This window comes from Hipposideros armiger, unplaced genomic scaffold (genome assembly GCF_001890085.2).
Source record: "Hipposideros armiger isolate ML-2016 unplaced genomic scaffold, ASM189008v1 scaffold_747, whole genome shotgun sequence".
Lineage (NCBI taxonomy): Eukaryota > Metazoa > Chordata > Mammalia > Chiroptera > Hipposideridae > Hipposideros > Hipposideros armiger.
In genome coordinates, this window is record NW_017732097.1 from 615,931 (window position 1) to 631,038 (window position 15,108).

A 15,108-nucleotide genomic window follows, 5' to 3' on the forward strand; every position below is an offset into this window, starting at 1 on the left:
CGGGGCGGGCGCGGCGCTTCCGGAGCTGCGCGCTCCCCGCCTACAGGTGCGGCGGCCGCGGCGCGCGGGCCCGAGTGACAGCGCCGCCCGCGTGGCCGCTGGCCTGGCTGCAGACGCGGTGCCGGCAGCGGGCGGGGACCGGGGAGGCGGAGGAGGCGGAGGAGGCGGAGGCCCCGAGACTGCACCGACGGGCGAGGACTGAGCACACCCGGCGGGGAGAGACGCCCAGGCTCCCCGCTCAGCTGCCTCCCGAGCTTGGCGGCCCTCGCGCAAGGCGAGTACCGGGGACCGCGGGTGGGCTGCGCTGCGCTGCGTGGACCCGGCGGGCATGGGAGGAATGTCTTTTCGGTACTTTTTTTTCGGGTCCATTTCCAGAGCGCAAAGGGCTGGTCTCTGGTTTCAGCCCCTTGGATTTCGCTCCCGCGTGTGGGCGTCTAAAAGGAAACCTGAAGCGGGTGAGTGATCCACAAAACCCACTTGCTAATGGGATTTGGCCCGGGAGGGTGGCAACCCGGATAGACAGCTAGACGCCCCCTCTAGTCCCCGCTCCCCAAAACGAATATAAATAAAAAAAGGAGCCGCCCTTGAGCGAGTTTCAGGCACCAAGTTATTTGCGCGGTGGAGATAATGAGTTTGCACTGATCTTGGTGCTCCCCCGCATCCTGCTTGTTGTACACGTTGGGACGACAGGCCTGTACATTGACTTTAATTACAGTCATTTGGCCTCCACCTGCCTGAGCCCAGCACAGGACTCGGGGTCCTGTCGGCAGTGAGTTGACCAAGATCCATCTTCCTTCTTTGCTTCAGGAGACAGGTCTCTTGAGGGTATGAATGTCCATCTCATTTAGTAAAGTAAGTTCTTCCTGGCTTGTTTTCTTAAACACCTCCCTAACCTTCTTGCGTCGATCTGGAGTTGTTTTGGTTTGGGGGAAGACTTCGTGAAATTATATTGTGAACTACATAACCTTTGATCATTAGAGGACAATAGAAGCTAGTTTATGTGGAATAATGACTTTTTTAGCCTGTTGCAAGTTTGTATGGTGATAGCAACGTTTTGTTTTTTTTTTTGTTTTTTTTTTGCAAGGTTGTCCTTGAAGGAAGTAGGCTGCTCAGTGGAATATAGCCTTTCGGTTAAATACAAAAGTGTTTGTATTGAAAAAGAAGCTATTTTTAAAAGTACTTTTAATCGGATGTCATTGTGATGACCAATAATAGTATTGTACTTACAAGCTCAGTATTGATTTCCCCCGCACTTAAGCACTCTACACCCTAGAGAGTTTGTGGAACGTTGCCCATAAGTAATTGGAAGATGCAGTTATGACATTTTTTTAAAAAAGGAGCTAACTTTTTTAAGGAAAAAGAGAAATACCTCTGAACTCTTAGTTATGGTTTTCATGTACTTACAAGAGAACTATTGAGGGAAAATTCTCATGACAGTCCAGTGTTTAACAATGTTTAAAAAAGAACGAAAAAAGTAAAATGGGTCATAGAACTATGCTAGAGCCTGAAGTGGAAATATCTCCCTGGCTCCTTTTAAAACATGTATTTAACACAGACACATTTAAGGTGACTCTTAACACCAAGAGTGTTTTATATACACTTGATTGGTCAGTACTAAGATTTATTTAAATTAAAATACCTAGAAGGTAAGTCATGTGAGTTATTAAAACTTATTAACGTGGGTATGTTTGTATTTTTGCCTTCTTTTGTAGTCCTGTCAAATTTTATGTGGGTTGTCTATGAAAGGAAAAGCTGATGGTTCATTTAAAAACAAATTCTTAATCATCTAAAATCACTACAACTTCTAGCAGTGTGAGATGCATAGATACTCAATTCATACTTTTCAATATAACTACTCTTACAGTGGTAAAATATAAGACTCAGATTATAATCAGTTGCAGTTTTCTTGTAAATTCTTATGTTAACACTGTGAAACTATGAAGTTTTAAAAGCCTACTTAGGACTCTGGGTTATAGACCTCATGATATCCAAGAAGGTATTTCTTCTTGTTACTTTACTTTCTACCCCACCTCCCTGCAACTTTGAGAAAGTTTGTGAAAGATGCTGTAAAATGCTAAGTATAAATGATGGTCATTGCTTTAATAGCCCTATTTTAACAAGTGTTTGTTTTGACTCATTGTATCCAATCTTTGTACATACTCCAAACTGAGGGATTTTTAAAATTATCTGTAAAGTATTAATTAGGTAGAGAACTTCATATTAATGTTGGAAATATTTCTTAGCTTTTACCCAGAAGTGATTGGTAGGATTAGAGGTTATGAGATCTTAATCTTTCTGTAGCTTATCATTTTAGGTTTCTTTTAAGCATTGGGCAGAATAAATATATAATAATAGTTAAACCGTTTTGCCTGCTTTTTCTTTAACTGAACTAGTAGTCAGTGGTACTCTCTTCACATGATCTTTTCTAGTTAGAAATTTGATCTGTGAAATTTTGTTATAGTTTTGATTCAGCACAAACTTCCTTCCTTACCAATGCCATGGAGGATACAAAACAGTCCTGTTCTGGGTTGAAGTAGTATTTTGAGCAGCTTCAGGGGTAAAAACTATTAGTGAAAAGATGGGGAGCATCTTTTTTCTATCTTATAACATTTGTGTACAAAGGTGCATGGGTAGGTGAGGGAATACTTAGGGAAGGACTGATAAGAGTGATTCTGCCCTAATAGTTATCACAAAAATGGGATGCAAAAAGGACTCAGTTACATTACAGAGCTGTAGGAAGAGTAGAGAATGGTTTAATCCATTTGGAGTTGGAGAGATGATCAGGGAAGAGCAGAAGAGAAGTGTGGTCTCCTTACTGATTATCAGGTGACTTGAGCTTGTAGGGGGTGGGGGTGGTGATGGCGAAAGTGGTTGCCAAAACTCTTTCACAGTATCTTGATGAAGTTCAGAATCCTTAGCCTCCTGTTCAAGGCCCTCTATATCCAATGCCAGCTTCCTTTTCTGGCATCACCTTTCATTGAACCCTCAGTCCCTCCTAGCTACTTTCACCTCCTTACTATTGTCTGACGACCTCTTCTCCCTCTTTGTCCTCTTTATGGCTTTCCTGCTACTTCAGATGCTGCTGTCTCTCCATCTGCTACATTTCTTCCTGTACATCTTGAGACACCCCTTCATAGCTCCTTCACTGAGCAGTCCATCCTCAAGGCTTGACTTGCTGCGTGTTTCACTTATATTCGTGGAGTTGTTTTGAGATTTTGAGAGTTGCTTGGCACTCATGAAAGGTGACGATGGTGCTGCCTCTTTGTGTACTTAAAAATGAAAGAGTACTTAAAATGTAAACCACATGAAAGTCAAGGTCGCAAAATTTGATTTTCCCTTTTATTAAGTGCTTTTTTTGGGGTACATCTCAGTCTTCCAATTTTGGTATTCCTTCTTTACTGGCATTTCCTGCATTGTAAAGCACTGACTCTTCACATGCATGCAATTTTCTTTTGTGTCTAGTCATGTCTAATCTGCCCCTTCAGATTTTAAACTCTTTGAGAGAAGACATTTCATCTTCACTTTCTTTGTAGCACTTAACACTGCTTTCAAATGAGATAATAGGTGCTGTTATCTTAAACTGCAAATATTTCCTGCTATTATCTTGGAGAGAGTAAATTGTGTCCCTTAAATATTTATTGAATGAAGAAATGTAAATGAGCCAATAAGTTGGGAGACATTTGCTGAGATATCCCCCTTTTCTCAAGAAAAAGAGACTGACAGTTACAGAGCCACTAGGAATCCGCCCTCAAATTCAGTTGGAAAAGAGGTCAGGGTGCTATTTATAAATGCAAAGAGAGGAAATGGTTCGCAGTAGTCTATTTTGAAACATCTGGTTGTTAGTCTAAAAATTCAGCTCTAATTCAGAGAAAATGGTTGGGTACACACTTGTACTAAATTTAAAAAAATTAAATATAAGGTATATATAAGAAAATGCACATATCATAAGCATACATTTTTAAATATTTTTATTGAAGTATAATATCATGCTAGTTTTGATCTGAGTCAATTAGATATCAAAGCTACGTTCAATGCAGCATGAAATGGAACAGAATCCTGAAAAATATGTGCCTGCATTCATATCAACAGTTCTTAGGGGCCTGATTCTTCTTCCTTCAATTAGATGTGGCTGGGCTGGGGAGGGGGGGGCGTGGGGGCTGGCACTGGGTGGTCGGAGCTGTCCAGGTGTCCATGCAGGTGGGAGGGAGGCCTCCACAGCGATGCAAACTTCCACTTATTATTCCTTTTCATTACCCACACTTTGGCTCTTGTAGGGACTTGGGAAAATGAAACCTTTCATTGGTTGCCCAATAATTATGGCTCTACTTTAAAGATCTCTGAATTAGAATAAAAAAGCAGCCTTAAATATTAAGCAATTAACTTAAAATCTAGGTGGACAGCTTGAAAGAGAAAAGACTTACTGAAGCTAAGGAGATTATCAGCCACTTAACTATTGAGATATTATCTAAAACACCTAAACCTAGGTACTTACTACTTAAGCTACTAATAACTTCTCATAATAAGGAAAGGGATTATCACTTCTGGCCTTGGATATTTCCTTCTATATTTTGACAGAGTTGTATATTTCAGATTGTATAGTAATTACAATAATAAAAACATAATTTAGAGCACCCTTTTCTTCTTGATCCAAGCCATACATGCTTTTGTCCAGCCTGGCTATTTCAAACCTCAGTTATTCTCCACTTAGCAGACACTACTCAATGCTATTACTTGCCAGGGACTGTTCGAAGATCTTTACACATATTTACTCATGTAATCCTCAAAACAGTCCTGTGTATTGTCATCACTCCTTACACATGAATGACAACATTAAGGCTCAGAAAAATAAAGGATATTTCCTAGGGTCATGCAGCTAGCACACAGCAGAGCTGAGATCACTGAGAATCACTGTGCTCTGTGTCCTAAGTCTAAATTCTTCAGGTAAGATCATTCTCACCACATCTACAGAAGGTGCCAAAAAAAATGTGTACAGATTTTAAGAAAGGAAACTGTATTAAAATTGTAATACTCAATATATACCAATAGCAAAAGATGAACACAAGTCACATTTAACTTCTGCAATTACAAGAGGTGCTCAGAGTGGTTACCATTCGTGCCCAGACACTTCTGGTTATGGTGAACTACTGCTTGAGCAACGTGGACCAAAGTGTCCACTTGTATACTTTTTTTTTTGGCACCCCTGGTATATTTTACTAAATTAATAATACTATGTTGACTGCTGTATTAAATTATTTCTAGGCTTCTTAGAAGAATAATTTACAGTGCTGATTTAAAGAAATGTAATTCTACTGGGCAGGCAGAATACCAGTCAAACCAAGTTCAATGATCTAATATGAATGAACAAGTGCAATATTGTATACAACAGATGAATGAATATTAATAGCCAGCAGGCATTGTGCATTTATAATTCACACCAGGTACTGTTATATATACCTTACACATTTTACTTGTTTAATCCTAGCAGAAGTCCTATCATATTTGAGGTATATTATCTTTATTTTACAGAGGAGGAAACTGAGCTTCAGGGAAGTTAAGCAATGTAATCAAGGCACAAGGGCAACAGGTGGGGAAGGCTGATTGGAATCCAGACACCTGATTGCAGAGCACTGTGCTCCCCCACTGCCTGGGGAGACTTAATGAGGAATTAAGGGGGGATCAATAGGTGGGGAGGATTCATGGGTGTGGTGGTGCACCCTTGTAAGACTTGAATTGGCCCCCAAAGGAGAGAAAAAAGTCAAGGTATGTACAGGGCGTTCAGTTTAAATAAAAGCTGAGAAGCTATTAGGTTTTCAAAAATGTCATGACGCATGTTTGCGACAGATGACACTACTTCATTTTTGGAAGTACTAGAGTCATTCACATCTATGTTATTGCTATGTCACTTGACAGCTGACAGCTCTAGATTCATTCTAAAAAAAAATTGAGTGATTTGGTTGAGTTTTGGAGATTTTACAACAAGTTGAAAATGGAAGACCAAACTGTGCGTTTTTGCCATATGTTACTGTTTTACTTCCATAAAGGGAAGAATGCGTGTCAAGCTTGTGAAAAGTTGCATAAAGTTTATGGAGACAATGCTCTACAAGAACGTCAGTGCCAATGATGGTTCACGAAATTCTGTGCTAGTGATTTTGATCTCAATGACACTCCTCAGTCAGGGAGGCCCACTGAGGTTGATGACGACAAAATAAAGGCATTGATCGAGTCAAACCCAGGTTACATGAGATGAGAGATTGCAGAAACACTGAACATCCGTCATTCAAGCATCCACGACCACCTGAAGAAGCTGGGATATGTAAGCAAGCTTGATATTTGGGTTCCGCATGAACTAAAAGTAGTTCATTTGATGGTGCATGTAAACATCTGCAATATGCTCATTAAACATGAGAAAAACAATCCTTTTTTTGAAGCGACTAATAACTGGTGCTGAGAAGTGGATTGTTTACAACAATGTGGTGCACAAGTGGTCTTGGTCCCGACGTGGTGATTCGCCTCAAACGACATTGAAAACAGACATTCATCAGAGGAAGGTTATGCTCTCAGTGTGGTGGGATTTTAAAGGTGTCTTGTTTTTCAAGCTCCTACCAAGGAACCAATCAATCAATTTGAATATGTACTGTCAGAAATTGGACAGTTTTAATGATTCCATTATCCAGAAATGTCCAGAGTTTGTTAATTGTAAAGGAGTTGTGTTCCATTGCGACAATGTGAGACCACACACAAGTTTGATCACCCGTCAGAAAAGATTGGAGCTTGGATGGGATGTGTTGCCACACCCACCATACTCGTCTGACCTTGCACTGTCAGACTTCCACTTGTTTCGCTCTCTTCACAACTCCTTGCGTGTTGTAACGTTCAGTTCAGATGAGGCTGTAAATCAGCACCTTGTTCAGTGTTTCACTAATAAAGACAGACCCTTCTATGAACAAGGAATTATGAAGCTCGCTGAAAGATGGCAAAAAGTTACCAAACAAAATGGGCAAATATATCATTGATTGATCTTTGTTCTTTATATAAATAAATGACCTTTGAAAAACATAGACAAAATGCGTCATGACTTTTCCAACAACTCAATAGACCAAATCTTCTATTCCATGTCCCTACCTCACTTTTATTGTGGTTTAGAAAAACACACATACACTGCATTTAATTTGCCATCTTAACTGTTTATCAGTGTACAGTTCAGTAGAGCTAAGTTTTTTACATTGTTGTGAAACAGATCTCCAGAACTTTTTCATCTTGCAGAGCTAAAGCTCTGCATCCATTAAACAACTGCCTCTCCATCCCAGCCCATGGTAACCACCATTCTACTTTTTTTTTTTTTTTTAAGATTTTTATTGGGGAATTGGGGGAGAGAAACAGCGTTGGGGAATTGGGGAAGGGGAACAGACAAGTTGCTGTTGTTTTGTTCTTCAGTCTAGTTGTGGAGGACGTCGCTTCACTGGCCCATGTTGGTGTTATCATTGCGCTCTTCCCGGGTGTTGACTACTTTATATACCTCATATAAATGGAATCATACAGTCTTTGTGCTTTTCGGGCTGGTTTAGTTATGATGTCCTCAAGGTTCATCCGTCTCGGTAGCATACTGCAGGAATTCCTTCCTTTTTAAGGCTGCATAGTATTCAATTGTGTGTGTGGTGGGCACATTTTGTTGATTCATTCATATGTCAATGTACACTTGGGTTGCTTCCCTCATTATCTTCTTTTACATCACATTTAAAGTTGAACCTTTAAAACCACAGTTAAGTATGTTTTGGAACAGTACTTCTGTTCTAGTCAAGCATTTTTGTTTTTTCACCCCATCACCATTGACTGCTCTGGTGAGCAGGGAATATTTGGGCCATGTTTGATGATTTCATTTTGGCTTCATACTGTTGAACTTACTATATCAGTTGTCCTACATAGTTCTGCGTTAGCTGCCTTTCTGCAATGAGAGAGGCAAAATAAGTTTTACCAAACTAAATTCTATGTTACAGTTTTTTGTACAGTTTTTTCAAAGATGTTAATTTGTGATTGGCTCTTAAATCTCAAGCAGTTAAATGTAGATGAATGTAGGCTTCCATATTTAACCACTTACATGGACACATGCAATCAAATTGAAAAGGTGTATAAAACTTGGGCTTGCAAGGTGTGGTATATTTAAGTAGCATTTCTCTAGTGAGTAGAAGTGCTTAACTAGACAGTCAAAGGAGAGAGAAAATATAGAGTCCTTCATACGCCTCTACTGTTAAATAAATTGTATGTTAAACAGCAGAGTTAATTGCACAGGTGGTAGAATCCAGATCTTCAAATTCTGGCTGCCCTGTGTATTTGCTGTATGGCTTGGGGCATGAGACTTTCCTCCTCAGGCAGCTGTGAGGATTCCATGAGCTCCTACACAGATGGTTTGATAACACTCCACAAATATTGACTATTATTATTAGCAGTATAAGTCTGAGGGATAATGAAAGAGGATGGATGCGTTTTGATGGATGGAAAGGAATAGTAATCAAGGCAGAGAACATGGGGGCAGCTGAGCTCAGAGTCTGTGGATGACCGCAGCTAAGAGTGATGGCCAGATTGAGGAAACGGGTTTCTGTAAGGGGTTTAATGAGGGTAGTGTTGCCTGAAGCTAACTATGTAGGTGAGTAGATGGTAAAGAAGGAGGATGCTAAATCACTGATTTTACAGTGTTCTGGGGGTGAAGCACTCAGGCTAGAACAATAAGTTAGGATCCTTGACCTTTGACCTTTTGTAATCAGCTCTACACTAATATGACAACAAGCATATTTTTTCAAAACCACTTCCTCTTCTGCAGGGTTATGGGGAACAAAGTAGAACGTGTTGTCTTGATGAATACTTGGCGTTTATATCTTGGTACTAAACAGTGAATTTGCTTGATATGCAAACACTATGATACCCATTTCTTGTGACTATATTCTGTACTGAAGCAAAAGTAGAATCCTGTTAAGATCTGTAGCCTGAACTTACTAGTTCACCAAACCTGGAGCCCCCTAATTTTTTAAGGGAGTAGCTATTTTTCCACAATAAGTTTACAACTTGAAGGCAGGGGCACTTGTGTTATCTATTTTGCCAGGCACCCTGTGGGAGTGATTAGTTGTAGAGAACTGAAGGCGTAGAAATTGTACCTGTAGGATGTCATAAATCATCTTTGCTATCTACTGATGCCACTCAATCATTATGACCAGCACAAGCATTTTCTCACACATTTCTGGATTTTCCCCTGGGAGATGGCTCCACTGTATTGAGAACCATTTCATTGGATTCTAGAAACTGTCGTTATTAGAATCTGTCAGATTTGCATTGGTGACATTGAAAAGTTTCACTATTCATGCGGCAGCCTAATTTTTTTATTTGGCATTTTTTGAGGTTCCTTTCTGTCCTGTGGTTCTGTCCTATGGTTGTTAAACCTACTATTTTGACACTTTTACAGTTTCTGAATACATGTTTCTGATTTTAAAATGGTGTGCTTTAAAGAAAAAATGGGTTCAACTTATGACTGAATTCAACTGTACTGTGCCAATTTTTTTTTCCCCGTAACATATTCGAGTTAGGTGCAGATGATTTCAGAAGTTATCAGCACTGAATGATTAATGACCTTGTGGTTTAATGAAGTGACCCATGGTTTTCAGTTATTTTCTTTCCTAGCTCAGCTAGGGGAAATGACAAAACTCCACTGGTAATGAGTGAGGGATGGGGTTGGGGAATGGATCGCTGGGGTGCTTTTCCTTACGTGAGGCATTGGGCAGAGGAAGACTGTCCCAATCCATGAGTTTTTAAAAAACCCCTAGGTGGTTTGTAATGTTTCTAGCTGTCCACCTTTCAGCCCCTAACCCCTGATTTGATCTCTTTTCATGGTTAAATGGATTGGAGAAAATATTTGAATCCTGTCTCTACATCTTATAAGTGTGGTGACCTAAATAGAGAAAACTTTAAAACTATGTATACTTTCCACTTTTCATCTGAAATCATCTCAAACTGAGAAGTCATTCAGCAAACATTTGCCGAGCATATGCTACATGCCTGACAGAGTTCAAACTGAAGGGCTAGAGCATTGAACAGTAGACAAGATCCCTGGCCTCTGGGAACAGTCTAGAGACACCAGGTAGTAACAAATGCCATGAAGATAGATAAAGCAATGGTAAGGAGGAGTGAGGTACAGGGCATGCTTACATGCATAGGGGTATTAGGGAAGGCCTCCCCAAAGGGGCACCTTTGAGCAGAGACCTAAAGTGATGGAGTGAGCCACGCTCCATGGGTATATGTCGGAGAAGCAGATTTGAAAGAGATGGGAGGGTGAGAAGTAAGGTCATGCAGTGGGAATAGGACTGAGGCCAACTTGGTGGCAATTGAGTGATGGAGGGGAAAGTCAGGGAAGATGAACTTGGGAAGTTGCTGGGAGTGATATGGTATGACTTTGGTTATAAAATGCATCATCTGGCTGCTTATTGAGAATATACTGTGTGGGGTAGAAGGCCAGGACAGAATCAGAGCTATCAGGCAGGAGACTATTGTAATGGTCTAAGGTAGACAAGGTAATAGCTCAGGATGTGACCAAGACAGGTGGGCATAAGTAGTTGGTTCAGGATGTATTGGGTTGTTTGGAAAAGTCATGACCTATTTTTTCTATGTTTTTCATTGCAAAAATGTGTCATGACTTTTCTGACAACCCAGTACTTTCAAGGTTGTGCTCAGTAAGATGATAAGATAATGTTTATTAAGTGATATCACAAGCCAGGCATGTAGCAGACGCTCCTAAATGTTCCTTCTCTTTTACTTCTCTTTTCTCTTGCAAATGGGTCAGGATAGGATGGGCAAATGCACAGCCACATATGTCATGCCATCTATTTGTACATTCTCTAAACATGTACTATATATACATCATATACTATGAACAAATAATTTATAAACAGATCAGAATTTATTGGACGGTTTATATGGGCTGGTCATCATCTTGGCAGAGTTACTAGTTTTTTATGGGATAATAAAAATAATTATAATGGCAAACAGTTATTTAACATTTGTTGTGTGTAGCTGGTGTTCTAAATCCTTTACAACAGCCCTATGAAGTAAGTACTATTATTACTCCTATGTTGCTGATGAGGAAACTGAAGCCCTGAGTGGTTAAATACTTGTCCAGGCTCACAAAACTCAGAGGTGCTATTATTACTCCCATTTTCCTGATGAGGAGATTGAGACACAGAGAGATTATATACTTGTCCAAGCTCATAAAACTAATAAGTGGAGGAAATGGAATTTGACTCAGATTGTCCAGCTCCCAAATTTTGGCTTTTGCACTGTACTGTCCCACTTCTGTAGGTTACTATTGAATGAAGAGAATATAATTTAATGCTCTAAGAAGTAAATGCTATAGGAGTATAAAGAAGAAAGTTTATTTCTTGTTCAGTAGAGACCTTGTGAAGGAAATACGTTTAAGTTAGACTTCAAAGAATGGGGAAGATTTTAGCTATGGAAAGATAACGACTGTAGTGATGAAAAGAAATAATGATGGAAGGGAATGTTTACTAAGCACTTATCATATACTAAGTACTATTTCAACACTTACAGTGGACTATCGCATTTAACCACCAGTGCTGAGGTACCGTTCAGTGTTTCCATTGTGTGGTTAAGGTAACAGACATACAGACGAGTTTACACTGCTAGAAAGTGGAGGAGGTGGGGTTTGAGCCTGACTCTAGGCTTGTGGGCAGCGTGTTAGGTGGGAGGGGCTGTCCGTCCTCGGGGAGGAACATGATGAACCATAGGCCCAGGTAAGAAGGCATGAGGAATTTAAAACTGCAGTTACCAAATTCTGTTGGTATCTTTGGAGTGTATTACAAATACATATTACATCACTTGTTCCTGTACAGCAGATCCATAGACCAGGACTAGAGAGCCACTGAGCCAGAGCACGTCATGTGTGCCCTTTTGCCCAAGTGGAGGCCAGAATGGGGAGGACTTTGATTGCATATGAAGAAGTTTGAATACAGTAGACTTTATATATATATATATATATATATATATAAAATTAGGCATGTCCATCTCTTTGCCTGTGATGATGTGAGTGTGGCTAGAAGCCTCTCAAGAAGTGGATCTGTGAACACAGTTGGGTGGTAAGACAAAGTCAAGGAATTGGAAGAGGGAGCTGCTATTAAAATACTGAGAGGACTGTAGGGCCTGTAGGACGGAGCCTCCTCTGGGCCACGAAAAGGAATCAGGTGCGCTGGCCATATTGAGCATGTTGACTGACTGCAGTGGTTTTGGGCAGAACATTTGGTGTCTCCATTCTTGAGCCAGCACCCAGGAAGTGTATGTATACGCTCCAAGGGAAGGAAAGAGCTTTGCGTTTTAAAACACATGTGCACACCAAAAAATGAACACAACGGGCTTCTCAACCACTTCAACCATCCCTATCAACTTCTCTCCTCCCTCAGAAACATGGTCCCAAGCGCTTGGCAAATTTCGAGGATCCTCGTTATATATTGAGAAAGGAGTGATTCTGTTTAAGGTCAGTAGGAAGAAAGCCTTCACAGAGGGGGTCATACCTGTTTATTCAGAATTTTAAATAGCGCATAGAACTTTGCAAAATGTGTAGATTTGCAAGCAGATACAGTATATGCAAAAGGTATGGGGCTATTCAATGGTTTGTTGCCTTGGGAACGATAATTAACGAAGAGCTGAAGTCAGTGAAGGGTGTTGGTAGAAGGTTTGGCAGGGGTTAAACTTGAGCTTGGAGTTAGTACATAGGAACACTTACTTACCTTGCAGGAAATATACATGAGGTATGGTGTCTGGCACGTAATTGCTGTTTATATCAGGAGTAGCTGCTATTATTATTGTTAGACCAAGACCAGGCTGTCTTTATGGCCCCATAAGGAGCTTAGGCATGACATGGCAAATTTGGATTTTCAGTAATTCACTGATACTTGGAGACTGGCTTGAGGGATTTGTTCAGAGTGTTGCAGTAATCCAGGCAAGAGCTATAACGGAGGTCTGAACTGGCTGGGGCAAGGGGCAGTGAGGCCGAAGGAGCGTGTAAGTCATTTCAGGCTGCTGCCACAAAATACCACAGACCAACCTGGCTTAAAAAAACAGGCATTTATTTTTCACAGTTCAGGACGGAAAGTCCAAGGTGCCAACCAATTTGGTGATTTTTATTTCCATTTTGTGATGTGCCAAAAAATTAGATAGTGTGTTCAGATACAAAATAATTGTGTAGAACAAGAGTGGTACATCTGAGACGTAGGCTTGTATGCGATATTGAGGTTTAACTTTCTACTTTTCCCCCTGACATTTCATCATTTTGAGGATGGTAGAAGGATACCTCATTGACAAAGGTGTTTCCTGCCTTTCATCTCTTCTCTGTATTTTTATTTCTCTGCTCCTGGAGTGCTGCCTGAATATACGTGCTTTTCCTCTTCTCCTACACCTGTTTGTCAATATTTGCTGATATTTTAAATAGTTGAGGCAGTAGTTTCTGGGTCATTGGTGTGTAAGACACGCAGCTTGTAAGAAGTGCCTTTTGAAGAGCTATTTTGAGAGGTGATATCCAGAAATACTGCATCAATTTTGTTCAGATAAATTTACTTGTTTGGGTGTGTCTCATTTTATTACTTCAGTATGTAGGTGTGCAGCATGTTGTGTACTTTTTTCTTTGTATTGAAACATAATACACAGAAAACTGCACATATCACACATTTTCACAGATTCAACAGAGCCATAAAAACAGCACCTTGATAAATTGACTCTTAAAACAATTTAATGATGTTGTTTGGGAGAAAAATGAACCTATGTGAATCTGCTCTGTGTAAAGGAAAATGTGACCTTTAAACTTTTACTTTCATATTAACGTATTTCCTGTTATTTAATGTATTTAAGAATTAACTAATTATTTAACCCGTCTTGTATATCAGTGTTGTACATCCAATGTCCCTGCTTTTTTGAAATGAAAATTATTGATCTGAGAAACATGTTCTAAATGTGCTTTTCAAGAGCGTTCCACGACAGTGTAATGAAGGGGACAGTTGTTCATATCTAGTTGCTGTTCAGAAAAGCTGTGTTGGGAGTATTGTTTCACAGCCCCATCCTAGGGATATGTAATTCTAATTCTTGTGTTAACACTTTCTATTTATTATTTGGTTAAAGCCCAGAACTGGAAAGTTATCTATTAGCTTATTGATATTTCTGCAGTAGAAAGCCAGCTCTAAAGGTTATAGTTTTACTGCCATATAAGACATTAACCAGCTTGTTTTTCCCCTAGACTACCAGTCTTACTCTAACACTAAAAGAACAAAAAAAAAAAAGGTGCCTTTCTGATGGACTGTATAAGCCTATTCCACAAAACAGGCTAGTTCCTGTATAAGCTAGTTCTTCTTGGAACTAGTCTTACCATATTAATGGTTCCTTCAATAATGAGTTGAGTAACCTTTTTGACACATGTTCATTTTATATTTGTGTGAGAGAGTCATTTTTTAACTTGCTGAAAATCATCATTTGATACTACCGTAGCATTTCTGGCCAGTAGCTTCACACTCTACCTGGGAAATGACTTTCTAGAGCTTGCAAAGTAATGTGCAAAGATTCCAAATTCTTAGTGAGTGAAAGTAATTATCTTCATTTCTATTGTGTTTCTTCAGAGAAAGTTTATAATGTAAAACTAGGTTTTAGTAACTAAAATGTCCTAATAAATTAATTTTCTTTTTTTTTTCCAGGCTTAAGCACATAAAGCATTCACTGTACAGAAAATATTTTGAGACATTTTCCTGTTGCAAGTGAGAGGGGAAAAACCAGTACAGAAGCGTACCCTCCTGTATCTCATTGTACTCAGCTTAGTAATGAAGCCACCATTATGTCCTCAGTCAGTGAAGTAAATGTTGACATCAGAGATTTCCTAATGAGCATTAATTTGGAGCAGTATCTCTTACACTTCCGGGAATTTGGTTTTAATACTGTGAAGGACTGTGCAACCATAAATGACGGCATCCTACATGAAATTGGAATATCACCTACGGGACACCGGAGGAGGATAATTAAACAGTTACAGATAATCTTGTCAAAAATGCAAGATATCCCAATATATGCAAATATTCA

General features: G+C 39.8%; 1 protein-coding gene across 1 annotated transcript in view; it reads left to right on the forward strand.

Moving 5' to 3' along the window:
• Positions 1 to 186: 186 nt before the first annotated feature.
• The window catches only part of ARAP2 (ArfGAP with RhoGAP domain, ankyrin repeat and PH domain 2), a gene marked incomplete at its 3' end in the record, with an annotated part of 198,041 nt that continues 183,119 nt past the window's right edge, over positions 187 to 15,108 (forward strand). The window contains 2 exon segments of the mRNA XM_019628086.1: positions 187 to 455; positions 14,730 to 15,005. Of these exon segments, the coding sequence (XP_019483631.1) occupies positions 14,867 to 15,005 (139 nt within the window).